The 19,254-nt window shown below is 43.0% G+C and overlaps 1 protein-coding gene across 1 annotated transcript; it reads right to left on the bottom strand.

Moving 5' to 3' along the window:
• Positions 1-2,570: 2,570 nt before the first annotated feature.
• On the bottom strand, positions 2,571-19,062 carry ABRAXAS2 (abraxas 2, BRISC complex subunit). The gene is made up of 9 exons (XM_084290670.1): positions 18,971-19,062; positions 18,337-18,427; positions 15,413-15,449; positions 12,887-12,953; positions 10,253-10,443; positions 9,568-9,687; positions 8,847-8,931; positions 6,775-6,889; positions 2,571-3,664 (listed from the first exon to the last, which is right to left on the bottom strand). The coding sequence occupies exons 1-9, from the start codon at positions 19,040-19,042 to the stop codon at positions 3,198-3,200; spliced, it is 1,245 nt and encodes a 414-aa protein (XP_084146796.1). The 5' UTR covers positions 19,043-19,062; the 3' UTR covers positions 2,571-3,197.
• Between the last annotated feature and the right edge of the window lie 192 nt (positions 19,063-19,254).

The raw sequence follows: 19,254 nt of genomic DNA, 5'->3' as shown, positions 1-19,254 counted from the left end.
CTCGAGCTGTAGGCTGGGACCGATGCCCAAACGCTTCGCAATTTACTCATAAAACTCCGTAATTAAGCTTCTGTTTTCTTCCCAAATCAATCCCGCGCGCTCGCATAGCTTATAGAGGAATATGCACATGCGAATACACCCACACACACGCATCGTTTGGAAAGGCAAGGCTGAGTGCACGTGATGCAGAAACATGCGAGCACAATAACTGCACACCCTGAGAGAAAGCCAGGGGAGGATTCCCCTGGAAGGAGCCAGAGAGCAGCGCTGCCAGCGCCCCACACCACGCACCTACGTGGTACTGCTGATACCTTCAGCACGACGTTGGGCATCCTTTAAACAGGAAAAGCCATCAGTCTTTGCCCATTTATCCAATTTTGCTGCTACCTGAAGCAGTGACAGCCTGAATTTTTAACTCGGGACACGTCAACTGCAGCAAAACATCCCTGGTGAACGAGCACCTCTGCAATGCACTCAGATACTAGACAGGAACAGCTCAAAACCTGCAGAGTCACAAATATGCCAAAATTTAGGATGCTCACGCTTCTTTCTGCCAACGTGTACCACTTTGTCATCAAATACGGGAGGTGAAGGCTTCCATACTTCAAATCCAGCTAATTTCAGAAATATTTGGTGATGCTTTCCACTAAAACCATGTGCAATCATCCTAACTTACTGAGGGTTTCCGTACTGAACGTTCCTGTTCTAGCTACACACAATCAGGAAAGAAGTTAAGAGATCAATTTGGAAATAAAAGAAATGGTGATTCTAGGTTTCTCACGACAACAAAACAGAAGACATTTCTTTGTGAAAAATAAGCTACAGGACTTCCAACTAAGAAGCAGAGACAGCAGCTTTCAGTAGCTTTGCTTGGATGCTGTTAGCAAATGGACATCGCAGCTTTCTGTAGCTCTTGGTGATTAAAGCTACTCCCTATGGCCTTCCAGATCACAGCCCAACACCGTTATTTTTAAACAAAATTGTAATAAAAACTGCAAAGTCAGTTCACGTGTATTTATACCAGAGTATCAGTAGAATTAAAAAATAAAATAAAATAAAAAATGTCCCTTTTTTCTTAGAAGCAGCTACAGTCAACTAAATACCTGCAGATATGCACTAGGCAGAGACCCAGAGCAATTTCCCACTCATTTCACCTCCAAACACCTACGGTGTTATATATAAGAACACACAAAACACACATTTTTTGTTACTGAGATATTCCAAAACTCAATCTTGGTACCAACGTAGTGACACGAATGTGACAGTGCGACCTCTTCTCCCTTCAGCCAAATCCCCCTCTGCAAACAGACGAACGAGATTGAACAAGCCATCCATTTTAAGCTGCTTTTCTGTATTCTGGTGAATTATTCCATTGACATAGAGCCTGACAAATATTAAAATATAAATTACAGGATTAAATAAGATTTTATTGTCACATTTAACTGCTTTGTCAGAGATGTACATTTTGCAGGTTTCTGTGCAGAATAAAAATAAAACTGTAGTTGCCATCTTGTCGACTCCGATTTTGACACACACACGTCTAGAACACCCGGACTACACCCAGGTGCTTGCAGAGAGCCAGCGATAAAACCAGAACAAGTCCTCTGTTAAATGGATTGCAACACTCCAAGACAAAATGCAACAGTTTAAGGCTAACGAGAGTAATGTAAAATAGTTAAAATAGACCACGAGATGTTTAAAGGTGGAAACACTCGATAGGAGAGAGGCCGTTTTAACACCTCCTTCTTCCAAAGCCATTTTGCTTAATTTAGTACAGGTAAAGAGAGGCTAACGAACAGACCTTTGCCTACGGATACAACACAGACTGAAATCCGAGTCCTTTCCAAATCTGAGACATTTAAGCTTTTATGTTCTTCTGGGTAGAAACCAACGAAGTGGTCATTCACACCTCAAAGCGATAAATGCTGAAGATATCCTCATCTTAAACTGGGTATTTGCTCATGTACAGATCAGGGATAAAAGTCCAATAATACAAACCTTTCAGTGGCACGATTTCACATATTTTGGGCAATGTTAGTATACAAGCAGGAATTAAATAAAAATAAGTGCATCCAAACATGAAATTCTCTAAATATACCACACTTCATGTATCCCAAATGGCAATTTTCGGATGAGAGCTGTAATTCAAATTAAAATAATCATTTACACATTCCAGCCAGAGAAGAGAGGTAATAAACCCAGGGGACCCTCCGAGCAATCTTCTCCTACCCCGTCCCCTATTTATTACATAAAATAACTCGTACAGAAGTGTAAATCCAGTACTCAGATGCAAATAAAACGCAAGAAGCAGTTTCTGATGTTCGCAATTTGCAGACTCTACAGTCCAATCACGGTGGAATTTACCACTTCCGTCAGTCATTGACTCCTGTATGTGCACTTCGCATTCACACTAAAATAACAAACGAGACACTAAATGAGGCTAGTGTGGCATAAAGTCACTGTAAACCCAGCAAAACCAGAATAATGTTTCTGACATTCATTTGGATGATTTTACCGGTCGTCCCACCCCCCCCCACCCCCAAAACCCTTTACAGAAAAAAAGGCAACCATCTTTTTAAGTGATACACACATTCTGCTAGTAAAAAAAGGTTGAAACAAACCCCTTCTCTGTTAAAAGAGCACGCCGATAGAAGGGAACCACATCTCGTTCAATCAGGCTCCTCAGAATTAGCAACGCTTCTTTGCTCACAAAGGCCAATTTGGCTTACCAGAGAAAGCTGTTTTGAAGGCGGCTGATACATTTTTCCCTTTCAAAAATTAAAATTCAAGGCATGATAGTGCAAGAGGTAAGTTTTGATCTGAGAACATTATCTGTAGACTAACTGTGCTTAGTTACTACAACCCAATTTATTGTCTTAAAGAAAATACGGCAAGGAAAGCTACAAGATTTCTAGAAATTTCATTTTGCCTAAATTTACCAGTACATCCGTGAACCTCACCAGTATTAGTACAACTTGATTATCCTAATGATTTCGTTATAAAACTTGCAAAATGTATCACAAGGTGAATAAACCCTCTAGTGCAAGTCTTCTACACCGTGCGCACAGTAATCCTGTGTAGTTCGTTTCCTCCAGGTTAAATCCCCAAAATCTCTGTAACAATTACGGGAAAAAAAAAAAAAAAAAAAACCACAACAGTGTCACGTCGATTTTGTTTTATTTTTTTTTTCCCCCCTGTCAAATCTGAGAAGTTTGAGTGTTCCTGGAGTCGCCGTCGGGATGTGCTGAAGGCCGGGAATCCCTCGTTTGTGAGTACTCGCTGTCAGACGACTCCGTGGGTTCGAGCAAGTTTTCGTAATCGCTGTCTTCTGACTCGTCAACATTGTCAGCGACCGCTCTTTGGGACGACGGCATGGACGCTCCATTACCAGAATATTTCAATCCTGTGTTTGTCGAAACGTAACTGGAAGAGCCCACGGCTTGGGGCCGGGGCATGAAGGCGTTGCTTTCCAGGAGGCCGTGACCCACAGTACTTTCCTGGCTGCTCGCGTGGAAGTCGGAGTAGGGCGGGGGAGGATCGGAGACGTCTGAATCTTCAAGCGTGCAGCCTTCCACGGCGAACCCAGTGTAGGACATGCGTGGAACAAACATGGGTTCCAGGTTATCTGCTGGCATTTGCCTGCTTAAAATTGCTTGCTGCAGTCCTAGAAAAGGAAAGACAATCGGTGCATTTAATGCTTCCACAAATTATGTTGCAAAGTAAGCTGTGGTTAAACTAAACCCCGTGTCCCCACAAACAAGCAAACCCACCACATCCTCTGATTTATTTAAGTAATGGCAGGCAGACAGCTGCTACCCATAGCCCTGTGCACTAAGGCAGGGTCTCTTTCCCTTTTTTTCCTGTGTTATTTTAACAAAGCGCTGCCAAAAGCCACGGATGAGTCTTGCCTGTAAGGATTTCACAGTGCTTCAACGTTTCATGGCAAACAGCGAGTAAAATAAGCAGCACGGGGATTAGAAAAAGCTAAAAACTGTTCAAATAACAATTACGGTGGTTAGCAGCCACGCTGGGAAGGTGCAGGAGGATGAAGCCCCACAGCTCTGCGCTGGAGCTGTACCTGCATTACAACCTAAGCGATGGGATTTAATCAGCACACGCTTATTAAATTACGGCTGCAAGCGTAACAGCATCGGGACAGGAATTCCAAAATGATCCTAACACGAGATGGTTTGCAAAGTAATTTTAGGAAGACGTGCGGAGGAGCGATGGGCTGCACGGACTGCACCAGGAGGAGCAGTTGCGTCCTGCAGAAGAGAAACTGAGGTTTACCCTTGATTTATGTAAACTACAAATATCAACGTGCACTGCGTGTGCTCAGCTGTTGAGAACCAGGTAAATACCATTTTAGTACGTACCATAATGGTGAAGACTACAACTGGTAGCCTGTAGCTAATTTTAGACACTGCATGTTGAGAAACATGGAATAAGTAGAGAAACTCCAACAAAAAAAAGGAGTTCTTAGTGGTCTGGATACCAAACTGAAAAGACTGAAATAAATTGGGTAATTAGAAGGGGCTGAGGAAACTGCTTAACCCTTCAAATATACATAAGAGGGAACCATGGAGAGATAATTAGAAAGGAGCTTAAGTTAGAGCATTGTACGTTAGACGCAAGGAAAAACTTCCTTGCAGTACAGGCACCAGGATAAATTTCAGTTTTTGATTGTTTTTAACCGGTTATTAGCCTCCAGGTATCTGTAGAATGGACACCAGAACATTTCAGGCAGCCTCACAGCCAGGTGGCAGACAAAATGCTGCCTGTTCTACACACCACCTGCCACACTTCTAGAAAGAGCAAAAATCAAAGCTGAATAGTTCCCCGAATCAGGCCAACCAGAGCTCTCCTGACTAACTAGACAGGCACATTCCCCTAAGCGTACACCAAACTACACCCCAAAACACTGACAAACCAATTCTGGGGGTCTGTCAAATAAAGTCTCAGCCGAGTTTACTGCTCCAGTGTTAGAGACAAAACCCATTAACCAAGAAAACAACAACAAGCTTTCACACAACACTACCACAGGAATTTGAATCAAATATTCCCCCTTCCTCCAGCTCTGAGACTGATTAATTGGAACAGCTCACTCACTAAAAACAAGGAAATTCACCCAATATTGAGAAAGGGAGAGAACAGAAGGCTGGCTTCGCTATTTAGCAACTCGCATCTAAAAATATTAGAGATCCAAGCTGCGTGTTTTCTTGTCTCAGCCCTCTCACATGATATTCTGCTCTGGCACACGTTTCCAGTCCAGCCTTCCCATCTCACTCGCAGCACCCAGGGGCTAGCACCGACTGCTCTTCCTCCTCCACCCCCGTCTTCTGCCATATGGGCTGGGATCAGCTCCAGCCTCACTAAATACCCATCTCTGCTTCTTGCTAGCTCACGTAGTAGCAGTGCTCTGGTTGCTTCATCTCCAGCCAGGCAGGAAGCAAGAGTGACTCAGGACTCCTGCTGCTCACACCTTTCCCATGGTCTACCTGGTGCTCAGCTCTCTACCTTTGGGGTTTGGGGAAGGAAGAACTCAGAGAAAGGGTGTGACAGATTAAATTTTGATGTAAAATACTGATTTGGTAACTGTACCTCGCTGCCTGGAGGAAAAAAAAACATCCAATCCGAGCAACAGAGTGGCCTGCTGCACGGTTTGGGTTATTAACCAGTGATCTGTCAGCCTCAGCCACAGATTTACACAACGAGATACAAAACCAATAAAACACACGTTGTAGCTAAAAGTACAACATTTCAGTCTCTTATCATTTCAAAACATGGAAAGACAGAGATAAGGTTTGCTAAAATATTTAATTTACTTATGAATTTATTTTTAAATATTATTTCCCATTTGCCTGTTCTCTACCCTCTACTTTCGGTCCTCCCTCACACTCACAAACTAACTCAGATCGGCAATGTCTCCTTGGAAATGTCAAGGCTGTTCCCAAAACCTGTGTACTGCTGACCAAAAAGTGTCCTGAAGCCATACTCAGTTTTTAGGGAGGAGGGACAGCGTGGCCACCAGCCCACTACACTCACTCAATAAGCCTGAGTCAGAAAATTATGGAGCAGCAAAAAAGATGCAGAACATGCACCTACAACTGGTTTTCCTTACCTATGCATCCTATGAAAACTGGTACTAGTAATACAGAGCCAACTCTAATCAAAATATGGATTTTAATGGGATTTATTTGCACCATGCAAATTTAAATCCCAACTCAGTACAAAATTTGCTATGCAGGTGTTCAAAACACAGCAGGAGAATAATTTCTGTGGAGTCTCACCGGAAAGAGACGAGCACCATGCCTGTGTTACCTTGAATAAATCAAAGGATTTATTTGAAAGATAAATTCACAAAAACATTGACTGGTCTGGTCTGGAAACACAGCGCCCTGCAATACTTCAAAAGGAATCTCTCCAGAGTTCAGGTTTGTTTTTTTCCATTCCTGGCTTTACTTTTCCTTTCTTGCAAGGAATCTTTTCCTGTGTTACTTCCAGAATTAACTTTCCTGTTCTTCCTCTACAGTTCTGTCTCTCCCCTTTTTCCCAGTTTGCTAACCCTGGATGACTCCTGCAAAAACATTTGCAGGGGACATACTTTCAAAGTTCAGGTACCATTCAACATCAGTCCCTCATGCAACCTTCCCAGTGGCTTTTGTTTTGTTTTGCTATGAGCTATCAGGAGTGTAACTCAAAACAATTCCACGACGTGTTTTGTCTTTAGAGCATCTTGTTCCGAAACAACAGAATTAAAAGAAGGTAACTTACTCAGTTTTTGTTCTTTTTCATTTTTTCTTTGTGTGATTTGCCTTTTTAACTTGTTTACATCAGCTTGAAAAGATTCAACAACGCGTTCACTTTTTTCTACATCTATGCAAACTGCCTAGGAGAAAAACATAAGAATTACTAAGATTTTCCAAAAACATGGGTGCACAAACACTTCCACAACAACATTAATAAGCTATTGATGGACAAGAAGCCATTAAAAGCACAAAACTAAGAGCAGCGATCAACTACTTCAGAGCATAAAATTCAACCTGGAGCATTTTCTTCACTGGCTGTTGTCAATTTACAGCTGCTGGGTGATAGGAAAAGCATCTCCAAATAATTCATCGTTACCGTAAGGCATTGCATAATAAGATCCAAAGATGTTTATTTAATTTTATTTTCAGTTTGAACTCAGAAAGAGTTTACAGTTACTGTTAAGTGGCATGATTTTAAAGCCCAGCATGAAGGTGCGTGCTTTTTATGCTAGGCCAAATGTGAATCAGAGTCTGAAACAGTTGATTCAAAAGAAAACTGCCCCAAGTTATCTCCTGGCTGAATTTACAACAAGATTTCCCTACACTGGTTAAGGAATGAAGATGAAATCTTGGAAATACTTACGTTCAAGAACAGTTCTAGACAGTGTGGATTTCTTGTCTAATTTAAGCATGCTATACTAGATACTGTTTACATCCTCAGCAAATAAGCACTGGTCATTATCATTAAACATGATCAGCTTTGGAGAACACAGCTCCAAAAGCACCGATGAATCTCAAACAGGAAGTCATCAGCAATTTACTGCTTCTTCCCCAAAAGGTTACTATTAATGATCTCATCTACAGATGGAATTGAGAAACGTTAGCTGTGCTTCCAGTTCTGTATCTAATTTTTAAAGTTCATAGTTTGAAAAAGCCACCACGCACAGAACTAATTGGTGAATAATGCACATAAAGGCATCTCAGCTCCTTTACCAAAGAACTTGTAGCTTCCAGCCCCGTAACATTCAGAAATATTCACTTTAAAGATAAAAGTTCCCCAAGTGAGAAACTCCTAAACAATTTTTCAGCTCTGTAACAACGTACAGGAGGAACATCTACCTGGTAAAATACAACAAAGCCATACTTTTAACAGGTAGAAAGACAACTCCCCGATGAGGTCACTCTTTCCATTTTCCCAGATGCCGATTCAAACACCAGCAAGAACACAAAAGGACGCGTGTGCTTTTGGCAAAAAGGCATTAAAGAGTAATGCCATTAGCTAATGCGATAGACATCTGAAAATAAGGCATGTTCGTGCCCCATGGAGCCAGCACGAAGGATGCCAGTTACCCACCTTGGCAGGCAGGTTAAGGGGGAAACTTCCACGGAGAAGCAGCAGGGTGAGGGGCTGAGATCACCGCTTTGTTCCTTGCCCTACGCGCCAAGCAGCAAGGCTAAGCACGGGCAGAGAAATCACCGCAGGGCAGCCGTAAAGGGAAAGCCTGGCAATAAGCTGTGACTACATCCCCAGCAGCAGTGTGTGCTCCCGAGGCAGCGCAGTGATGCTGCTCTTTGCACAGACACGCTGCGAGCTGACAAGCTCCCATTTAGCAGATCTGACACGCGAGGCCCCCTCAGATGCGTTGCCGCGTTTGGAGCAGGATTCACTCCCAGGCTGTAACTACCAGATGGAGCTCTCGGTGCTGCATGCGGCACACCAAGAGACAGGAATCGTTCTGGAGCTCACGCAGGCCCTTAAGCCTGTGCAAATCCCCACAGCCTTCAAGAAAGCTTTCCTTCAAGGCATGCTCTTAAAAACTGCTAACATCTCCCAGAAACCACTGAGCATTAAATCAGTGACTTGCAAAAGGGAAAGAATCAATGATATCCCCATCAACCACTTTTACTGCAGCCCCTGTGAATGCACATATTGAATAGAAACTGTCAGGTTCCACTATTAAAGTCAAACATTCTTGCACAGTTCATGAGAAATGGCTTATGAGCATTAAAAAATTCCATCTCTCGCACTCCTGGTTTAATCAAAAGACAAACACACGAAGCCACACACACCAAGCAATATTAGGTAGAGGAAGTTACCTGTACTTTTTCCTGAAGTGCATTATAAACCTGATATATAGCCCTGATGTCCTTCATCACTCCGTCTTTGTCAAAAAAATCAGTACTACCAAAAAAAGCAGAAACCATTAGTTAGAGAATACAACACAAGTTTCTACCCCATGCTGTTCCTGAGCTGCTGGTAAGCAGTCAATTGCTGTATTTCTAAAACATGTTTTGTTTTACGTTGCTGAAAGTGTACTATACCCTCAAGAATCAAAATAGCAGAATATTTGACACCAAGGACCCTTCTGGAACAACAAAGTCTTGTTTGAATGAGATTAAACTTATGCAGAACTCTTTCAGCTTGTAGAATTTCATTGTCAAGTCACAAGAGCTACTTTGCATTTACAGCATTTAATTAAAATGATCACCATCAAAAAGCAAAACCAACACAGATACTCCAAATCAGTGTTCTGGTTTTAAAGCAAGCTTGCACAGAGAATTCGCTGAAAAAAAAAAAAATCAAGTTACAATCCTCCAGCCAGAAGGCCTGCAGCACCGACTGCCCATACAGACTCTGCTTTTCTGAGTCGTGCACCGAGTTCCATTTGTTCTTGTCAAAGATTTGATTCTAAGCAGAAAAAGTGCAGCAGGAACCAACTGTTCATTCTCCTGCTGAACTATTTTTTTTTCCTGCTTGCCATGCATATTCTTACTAGTCTTCGTAAGGGAGAGAAGGTAGAATTTGATAAAACCTTACCCGTGTTCCTTAATAACTTTGGCATAATTCTGAGAAGTATTTGGCACTGAAGAAACTTTGTATTCCTGTTGACTAGTGTTGCCTAGATTAGGAATAGCAAGTGACACCCTTTGATTATACCTGTAGAGAAAATATAGAAAGATTAATAGATTAATTACTTTACAATTACTATACAAGATATTATTTACAATAGTCTTGACACTATCCCATCTCTTTGATGACCACAGCTCTTCTAATTTCCAAGCTTCTGGATTAAGTGCGTTACAAAAGCTGAGAAATATTAGAAGTTGTGTTCAAAATAAACACACGACAGAAAATTCCCCAGAGATGAATCTGTCTTTGTACATCCTACAGCTATTTTTAATTGTGCCTGCAAGCTACCAAAGATACAAGAACGGTGAGGCAACATTCGTCTCTCTTACAAGAAACACGGTACTGTCACCCGATTTTTCTTAAAATATATTTGTCTGAATATTTAAAGATCAAAAAGAACATTCACTCTCCCCAAGATAAATTTACAAATTGCTTGCACAGGGGAAAAAAAAAAAGCTGTCATCACTAACAACCGTAGACTTGATAAACAGAAAAACTTGTTTACTAGTGCCAAGTTCAAAATAGTTTATAGAGAATAGCAATAAGAAGCAGAAAATAGACAAGGATCGATTCACATACAGAGATTGCTTACCTTCTGTTTGGTCTAAAAAGCACGTATTCTAAAGCATGTGTGGAGTTATTTGCAGTGGAAATGAAGCTGAAGAGAAGGAAGACAAGATCAGGCACTCCAAGAATGTGGGTCAGCTGTTTATGAATGATGTGCTCTCTATAGGACATCTGCTGCTGAGTGTTTCTCCTAAATCTGTACCATCCGATAACGTTCTATAATCGAAGTACATCAGAAAAAAATAGATATATTAATTGAGAGATACAGATTTACCTTCTGATAATAAGGCTGAAGGAACTATATCATCATATTCATTAGGCAATTCTTGAAATAGCTTTGTTACAACAACATCTGTCTGAATTACTGGGGGTTTAAACCTGTTAAACAGTCCCAAAGCGACACATCCTGCTACACACAGCTACTAATTGCTCAGCCTTACTGTGCTATAAACACTTGTGTCCTCGGTGGTATTTAGGATCCTACTTTCATCACAGGTTCTCCTTCAGTTGTTTAGGTTTAGCAATAAACCTTGGAGCATCTTCAAATTATCAGATCTGAGCGGTTTTCAAACACAGCAGATTTTTTGCCCTAAGTATTTCAACTGCCTGTGCTCTGGTACTGATTTGTAAGACACGTTCCCAGTGCTGTGCAAACATATTTGCAAATATTTGTCTGCTCACGAGATGGATGGGACTGATCTGCTGCGTACAGCGATAAAACTGAGCATTTAATTGTGAGAGATGCATATGCGCAGCAGATAAGACATTCTAATTCAATTATTATTTTGAACACAAGATGTATTAAAATCCTTTATTTAATGTAAACTAAACATTTAAATTAAGACAATAATGACAAAGGACTCATCGCTAACAAGCTGTTTTAGGAAAGCTCCCAAAAAGAGGCACTTTCATGTAATGATGCATTAAGATTGTGTATGTTTGTTGGCAAAGAGCAGATTCTACGCATTAAACAATATGACACCCATATTAAACAACAAAAAAAATAGTAAAAAGCATTGGTTTTAACTTCTTATAGTTAAATCTGTACAATTTCCTAGTCTGGATGTAATAAAATGTGCTTATTTCACTAACAAAATGGAACAGAAGACCGTCACAGTTCCTGGACAGCACTAGTTCCTGTTGTTTTTTGGCATTATGACAATTAATGGCATTAAACCTATCATGCTTTGGTCCCAGAACATTTGCAAATTTTCCTTTTTTTTTTTTTTTTTTTTTTTTTTAATTTTTTTATTTCCTGCAAGATTGATCCTAACAAAAAATTCAGCTGGAAACCAGTGTGAGACAGACATTTTTAAATTGCTATTTTTGCCTCGTCTCCGGAAGGAGAATTGAACATGCTCTGCAGTGTTCTGTAGTAGAGTTACAGGGTTACAGAATTCAGGATCTGAGACTGGAATCTTACTCCATCATCAGCATAAAGATATATTACATCTGTATGTATAGATCCATGCGCACAAAGAACATAGGTACTAAGCATAAATACAAAAGTACACACAGAAGGGTTAATTCTGAGAGCATTTGGTAGAAGAGAGAGATAAGAAAAACCATTGCAATGATTAGCACTGCACAAATTTAGGATTTGTTTCCCTCCTCAGCAATATCCCTGTCTGTAAGCAAAAGTCCACGATTCGGGCTGGTAAGGTAACCAGAAAATAAAGACTGCAAATTCAGCGATGCCAAATTCACTCTTACTCAGACCACGGTTGTGGAAGTTACACCTGAGTCACCTGTGGAGGACAGAAATCCCCAACGCCTTACACAGCAGTGCAGTTCTGCAAGCAGCTGGCATGACATTGCTTTGCTGCTGCCTTGTAAAAGGAAAAAGAAAGAAAAAAAAAAAAGTATTGTATTTACCATCCCTACCTTGCACTAAGCAGACCTTGTGAGCAAAATTCATGAACTTTGGCTTTCTGCTAGCTCGAGCAAGAAGGTGACTGGTGGAGCCATCCACCGTAAGGAACCACACCTTCAGCTCTGCTCTGCGAAGCGTGAAGTTTGTGCCAACTTTTGATGTGATCATTTGATAATTTTAACGCCAGGGCACTGCAAGTATGAAACTGGATGAGCCGCCGAGAAAGCTTTGATTCTCTTGAGAGAGAACTGGTGAAATTGAATCCACTTCACAGTAGCTGTGCTAACAATGCACACACAACATAAAGCTACGACGATATCTAACGTCTAACTGCTTTCTCACAGCATTTCCAGTTTAAAGCTGGCAGCGCAGTAATTGCCATCCCGAGGCTTTATCAGGACAGCATTTTTTAGCCTTTGGAAATTAACTTTTTGGAACAGATTTTCAGATCAGCTCCATTTTTTGTTGGTTTCAGCAGCAGCATACACAATCTTCATGCTACACGTTTAGCTCAGAAATTAGACAGAGGACTAATACTGACCCTTCATTTCTGGGTATCTGAACTTAAATGCTTTGGAGTTCTTCAGGGAATTTAGACATTGCCCCCAGTTTAACCTAAGTACCACAAATCCACAAACTTGTGTAGAGGATAAGCCTTGGATTAGAACATCAGACCAGATTTGTAAAAGAAGTATTTCTTCTAGTTAGCTACCTGTTGTTTTTTTCAAACCCACTCTAATTTTAGGCTCTTATGACTAGAACAGGAGGAAAAGGTAGAAAACTTACTTTTCTTCGATCTTTAAGAATCCTGTCCAAACTCTCCTCATTAACCTTGCCTGCATAGTCATAAAAGCTTGAACCAAAAAAAGGAAAAGAGAAATGTAGGCACACAGTTTACACACGCACATTATACATAATTTATACTCCCAGTATTTCTCAAACAGCTGCCATTCTGTACTTCAGAAATCAACCTCTGCAGTTTTACCTTTATGGATATGGGTCAGCGTTCACACCACCCGCTTGGACATCCAACCTGGTGCCGTTTGGAGCAGTCAGGAGCCGAGGGTGGCTACAGAGCTAACAGACAGAGGCAGCTCTCCCAGAGGAAGGAGCAGAGCACCTAAGTTAGATGCCTAAGACTAGCTGGTGTGAATACTCGAACCACTTTTAAGCAACTAGCAATGAAATGGGATGTGCCTGCAGTTATTAGTTTTAAAAAATGGACATAAATGGACTGGGTGATTTGATTTTGACCAGCATTCGGCACAACCCTGCTTTGCTAACAGGAGGTCGACCCGCCAAGGAGGAAAGGAACACAGGGCCACTTCACATGCAGCTCCAAATTAATTTCTTGAGCTCCAGTCCTGCAATTAGACTCACGAGGAGACCCCTGAAGCCAAACCAATGATAGCAGGGTCAGCAGGAACACGAAGAAGCATCGTGCTCTTTCCATAAGGCTCTACTTACAGGATGGAGCCCCACACCCTAACGAGTTGGTATTTAGAGGACACAATCAATTTAAGGATTCATAAAGCTATCTACACTGATAGGTTTGTAAATCCAAATGGATCACGCTTCATGACAGAAGGAAAAGCATTTGAAAATTGATTCCTCCTTGCCTTACCTGCCAAGTCCTTACTCTCTTTCAAGAGCTGGTATCACTAACAGCTAAAGCAGTGCAGAACGCTCTGTTTTAGAGGTCTATGATCTCAGCTCTTGTGTGAGGGGGGGAAAAAACATCCTGACACAGTACTTGGCTGGCAAATGAGGGTGGAAATAGAATTTGGCTTTAAGATGCAAATTAATTTGAGTATTAAGATGACAAGTATTTAGAAATCTGAGCTATACCTAACATTTGCATAATCTTTTCCATTCATGCTCGCAGTGTTTGAAATTTTGTTAGGCAGCAGATATCCAATTCTTTCTTTACGACTTGTAAGTAATTTTCTCATGGGATGAGCAACCAGTAGGTCACAGAACGCCTTCGTCTGAGAACTGCACAGCCAGAAATCAATCCCTTTAGAACCCTCACCTCTCATTCACTTCCTGTATTTTGGTAAAAAGCACCAGAGCCAAGCCTGTTATGTTCAACACGAGCAATGCCTGCTTACAGGAACACAGGGCAGAGCAGCCACAGGCCCCGTGGTCTGGCTGCATTTGGGTCAGAAGGATAAGGCAGTGCCCCAAAGCAGCACCTGCTGCAGCTGGAGGAACAGAGAAGCTGGCAGCGTGGTACTGGTAAAGGTCACAGCAACTCTGCGAGGTTCCCCCATGCTCTGCATAAATAAATTCACGCTCTTGTGCAGAAAGCACACAAAGAAATCAACTTCTTCCCCTTCCTCCATCAGCTCGGTTGCTAAAAACCAATTTCTGGCCCGGGGAGAGGCAGTGAACGTGAGCGGTTTTGCTATGGGCTGCACGAACATCCCCAGGAGTCACAAAGCCTCCCAGACACTGGGATATTATCTTGCTGCGTGGAGTCTCCAGCATATAAATCACCGGGATAAGAGTACCCTCTGTAATTATCAGATAGCAAATGACAGACTGCAGCTTTTCTCTCTAATGCAGCTAACGTCAATCACAGTATCGGAGGTACTGCGTCTTCTTAATTGGCTGGAAAGCTCTAAATAAAGACAAGAGGAGATTAATTGGGAATTCCTTCTAAAAAGGATTTCTAGAGAGCAATTTAGAAGCTATCACTGTATAACGAATGACGACGATAGAGGAAAGCTCCGTGCAATAGACTGAAGCTGCTGAACGGAACATATTTGGCCTATATTTAATTTTAATTCTGGACTACAGAAGATCAGAGGGCAAAAAGAACTGGCAAGCCGAAAGCTTCAGAATTACCTGGTGCAAATCAGTACAACTAAGGACAAAACAACTCGTTAAGCCAGCGAGTTAATAGGGTAAAGGCACACAAGGCGTACTGCGACCCACCAGGCTTCAGCAGAGCTTGCCTAAGCCTACAGTAATTTGGACTGGTTTTGACATTCACCTTAATTATCGGTGATGTGATTTGGGCCAATATCCACCTCCACTGCATGCAGGGGGGAAATTAGGAGAGGTAACAAAAGAAGCCTCTAACTGCTACCTCAGCATCCTTTCTAAACAATGACTGTACAGCAAGGCAAGAGATACCAGCGCTGTAAACTCACTCTCATCACCTTGGCTGCTGCAATTTACAGGTTTCTGTAGTGTCACCAGAAAAATAAACAGTGCAAACAGTGCTAGGTACACCTGAGATGCTGGAATGCGTCACCTATTGTGATATTCCCCAGCCAACACAGGAAGACAACAGAAAAAGCTTACCTAAAGAGTTTTGAACAAGGCTCATGGTTATGGATTTCTGCAACAACAAAAAAAGAAGAGACGTGTGTCCAGCTGCTCGGGATAAAGAGACATTAGGCACATCTTGCACAACTTTTCCACATCACGGCTATTGATCAAAAAAGCATTTGTGTCAGCCCCGCGCTGCCCTTCGTGGCTCAGCACCACCTGATGGCACAGCACCATGCCCAGGACAGCAGCTTCTCCTCCTCATCTTCCACCTCACTGAGGGAAAGACTTCCACTCGCTCTGATACACACAGATACACCCTAGCCTCAGATATATAAGTTTTAAATTATTTTACAGTTGTAACCTCTTCATAAAGGCATTTCTGTTTTTTTTTCTTTTCTTTTTGAAACACCTTTCCACATTTTACTTGCATTCAAATTCCTTGCTGCTGTAACAAACAGTGCATAAAAAAAAAGGATGGGGGAAGAAATCACTGGAATTGTATGTATTGGAGTATTTCACCTGGTGAGACAACTAGAATCCGTTACAATAAAAGGGGTGAAACACCGCTCCAAAATGATTAGCTGCATTTTTGCTTTATATAACAGAATTATAACCTTTTTTAAAGTCACTGCAATTTTTTTTCATGAGTGAGGTAGTGATAAATGCTAGCGTGCTTATTTAAGCATCAATGGTTGCAACATGTCAGCAGTCACAGAGAAGAGGGAAAAGAGCAAAAATCCAATCCATACCACTCCCCTAACACCAAGCGTGACTTTTTGTGCCATTCAGTACTTCTCTAAAGTTCTCCTCTACTCAGACCTGTTGCCAAACCCAGTTTGCTGTTCCCAGTGCTGTACTTTATTGCCCAACTTGTCTGAAACCACATTTGCAGGGCTGAACAGCCCTGAGGGGGCAACACTTCCAGCTGCTCTATCAGAAAGCCACGGAGCATTCAGCACCAGCTCTGTTTAGACCCTTCCATCCTGCAGTGACTCCCAACCTGCTCTTCTGACAGCCACAGCCTGCTCTGATGCAGCCTCAGCACTCGCCATTCCCAGGAGCAGCAGCCCAGGCACAGCCTTGTTGCAGCAGATTTAGCCACCAGCACAACAGGGCCACTGACATTCCCACTGGCAAGAAGAGTTTGTGGTGCTGCTGTCAGATTTCTAAACAATTCAAACTAAAGCAAGTCAGCAGCAGCCCCACATTTTCATCCTTGCCCACAGGAATCCGTGGAGATGATTTGCTAAACAAGGGCAGTGAACTTAATTATTCCAGCCTAGACCAATTCCTTCCAACAAACACACTGGCCACAGCTACTGAGAATATACGCTTGGTTCTTGCTTATTGCTTTGACTTTTAAAAAAACAGGAAGCAACAAGCCCACTGCTCAGAACGCAGGAGGAACCAGCGATCAAAATCTGAGCTTCACACATTGACTTCTTTTACAGAAATACACACAGTGCGTTTACTACGTAGACCCACATAAACAATGCCACTGAGCTCTGAGGCAACAGCCACGTCAAAATGCTAAAACTCATCCGTGACAACTGGGCCACAAACCCATCAGTCTCATTTCAACTTCTGAGCTCTTGGTTCTGCTTGTAAGGCTGACCAATAAATACTGCAGTAAGAGTTTGGTAAATAACAAAAAATATCCAGAAGATCTCTGGGGAGGGGGTAATTTCCTTTTTCACAAAAGGAAAGGAAAAAGCAACAAAAAATAGAACAATATCTAAAGAGAGAGTGATTTCTTAATGTTACAAACACTTGGTTTGTGAAACCAGACAGCTGGAAGTGACGTTGTGGTACCATATTATCTTCAGTAACTAGGTCAGATCCCACCGAACAGTCACATCCCGCTTTGTCTGAACAGTTTTCAGCTGCTTCCCTTTATCTGATACTTTGAAACCACTACGTACACATAAGAACCCTACCCCCTTACTTTCTGTACTTTATCTCACAGATCAGTGCAGGTCACACAATCAATTTACCACCCATTTTTCTTTAGGGGTGACCAGAACAGGAATCTAACTTAACCTTCCAGATGCTTGCATACACAACCACCACTACTTAAAAGCAGCAGGTGCCTTCAGATGTAAAATACTCAGGACTTAGTTTCACAGCCCGTTAGTTCATTAGAAATCCCATTTTGAGAGTCAAATGCAAGATGTTTGTGTGCTAGCTAAGCTTTATAAAGACCCTGGTAAGTTATCTACAATCCATTCCACAAAGCACATGTATATTTGACTTTTTAAAGAATTCGATGCATCTTAACACCAAATTATATGTACGCATCAAAAAAAAGGCATTCAGGAGCTTCCTAATCTCTGTAAGTCACTGAGGAGCTGTCACAGGCTTTTAGCTCTCCTGTGCATCAAAACACCTGCATCAACCAACAACGTTTAACATCAGGAGCCTGCGTCTTCTGCTACCATCGCTTCTCTTTGCACAACCAACCAGCTCTGCAGCACTCGTGCTTCTTATCAGCGCACGGTTTGCCAAACATTCCTTGGCAGATAACGTCTTGACAGCTTACAGTGCTGCCAGCCAGCCAGCCCAGCTCCCCACGAGCAATCTGCCCCCTTTCAGCACCGGTACATCAAGCAGCGCATTTACCTTAAGTGCATCCCTGTTCGCAGGCAGCCATGCAAACAGGAAATCCAATAAATCGTTTCTCCATTACAAAACACACCTAACTCGGAAGGAACAAGCTCTTCTTCACGAGAAGAGATGTGCAAGAAGCCCCTCTGCTCAGCAAGCGGCCGCTACCTTTCCTCACACCTCACCCACGAACAAATACTGCAGCAAACGGTTCAGTGCTGATTTGGAAAGACCAGAAAATCTTCTGGTGGTCTCACAAGTGAAATAGGAATCCTTACTGAGCTGCTGCATTGCAAAATGAGAAACTGAGTAGTGCTTCCCAGGGAATTTCTACAAGTTCTGCTACTTACCGATGACTTGTAGGAACTCGGTGTTGCTGATCTGCGAGTCGCTGATGCTGAAGGTCTCCTCTTGCCTCACCTCTCCCAGCAGAAACCCTTCCTGCAATTTCAAGGGGGCGAAAAAAAAATAAAAAAACACTAAAAATGGAAAACAACGCAAACAATATTATATACGCTAATTTACTGCAGATTTGTTATCATGAAGTGGAAGATTAGAAGCGAGGTGATGATTTGAAATACAGGGCTGAGCTGTGGGTATAACCCGCGATGAGACCTGCCAGGGCTCACTCTCTGCTCGCAGCACCGCAGCTGTGCAATAACAGGGTGCTTTTAGCTCCAAAAACGCTGATTATGCTGGAAGCTTCCCTCAGAAAGACACAAATTACAGAGAGACACGGGCACTGAGGAGGGGAGCGCCCTGCCTGCCCCCCCACAGCACCGTGAGGCCGGGCAGAGCCCCGATGCTCCCCAGCACCCCCCGGGCAGCGCTCGGGGGCCCCTCAGGACCCTTCCTGAGGCGCCGGGGCCGGGCCCTGAGCTCCGCCACCCCAAAGCCCGGCCCCTCCCCACCACAACCGGGCCGCAGCCAGCCGGGCCGCGGGGCTGGGGCCTCGGGGTGAGGGCGGCGGGGCCGGGCACCTACGTGGTCGGCGCTGCTGTTGGCGCTGCAGTAGCAGACGGAGCTGAAGGTGTAGCCCGAGATGGAAGCCGCCATCTTGGAGACCCCCCCCTCCCCCTCCGCCTCCTCCTCCGCCGCCGCCGCCGCTCCCACAAGGCACCGCGAGGCGCTCCCCGCCCGCCCCGCTTCCGGCCGCGGCCCCCGCGAGGGGCTGCTGGGAGTTGTAGTTCGCTGCGCGCGCAGCCCGACCCCATAGCGGGGAAAGCTCCAAACTCTACAAACCCACCCCTAACCATGGCCATACACCG

This window comes from Netta rufina, assembly GCF_964035555.1.
Source record: "Netta rufina genome assembly, chromosome: 7".
In the NCBI taxonomy this organism is placed as follows: domain Eukaryota; kingdom Metazoa; phylum Chordata; class Aves; order Anseriformes; family Anatidae; genus Netta; species Netta rufina.
This window is presented reverse-complemented; position numbering and strand designations above follow the sequence as displayed.

Excerpts from the sequence above, each read along its gene's own strand:
- ABRAXAS2 (XM_084290670.1), bottom strand. The coding sequence starts at position 19,042 with ATGGCGGCTTCCATCTCGGGCTACACCTTCAGCTCCGTCTGCTACTGC. Across the intron at positions 15,450-18,336 it reads CGAGTTCCTACAAGTCATCG|AAATCCATAACCATGAGCCT; the intron begins GTAAGTAGCAGA and ends TTGTTGTTGCAG. Across the intron at positions 6,890-8,846 it reads CACTTCAGGAAAAAGTACAG|GCAGTTTGCATAGATGTAGA; the intron begins GTAACTTCCTCT and ends TTTTTCTCCTAG.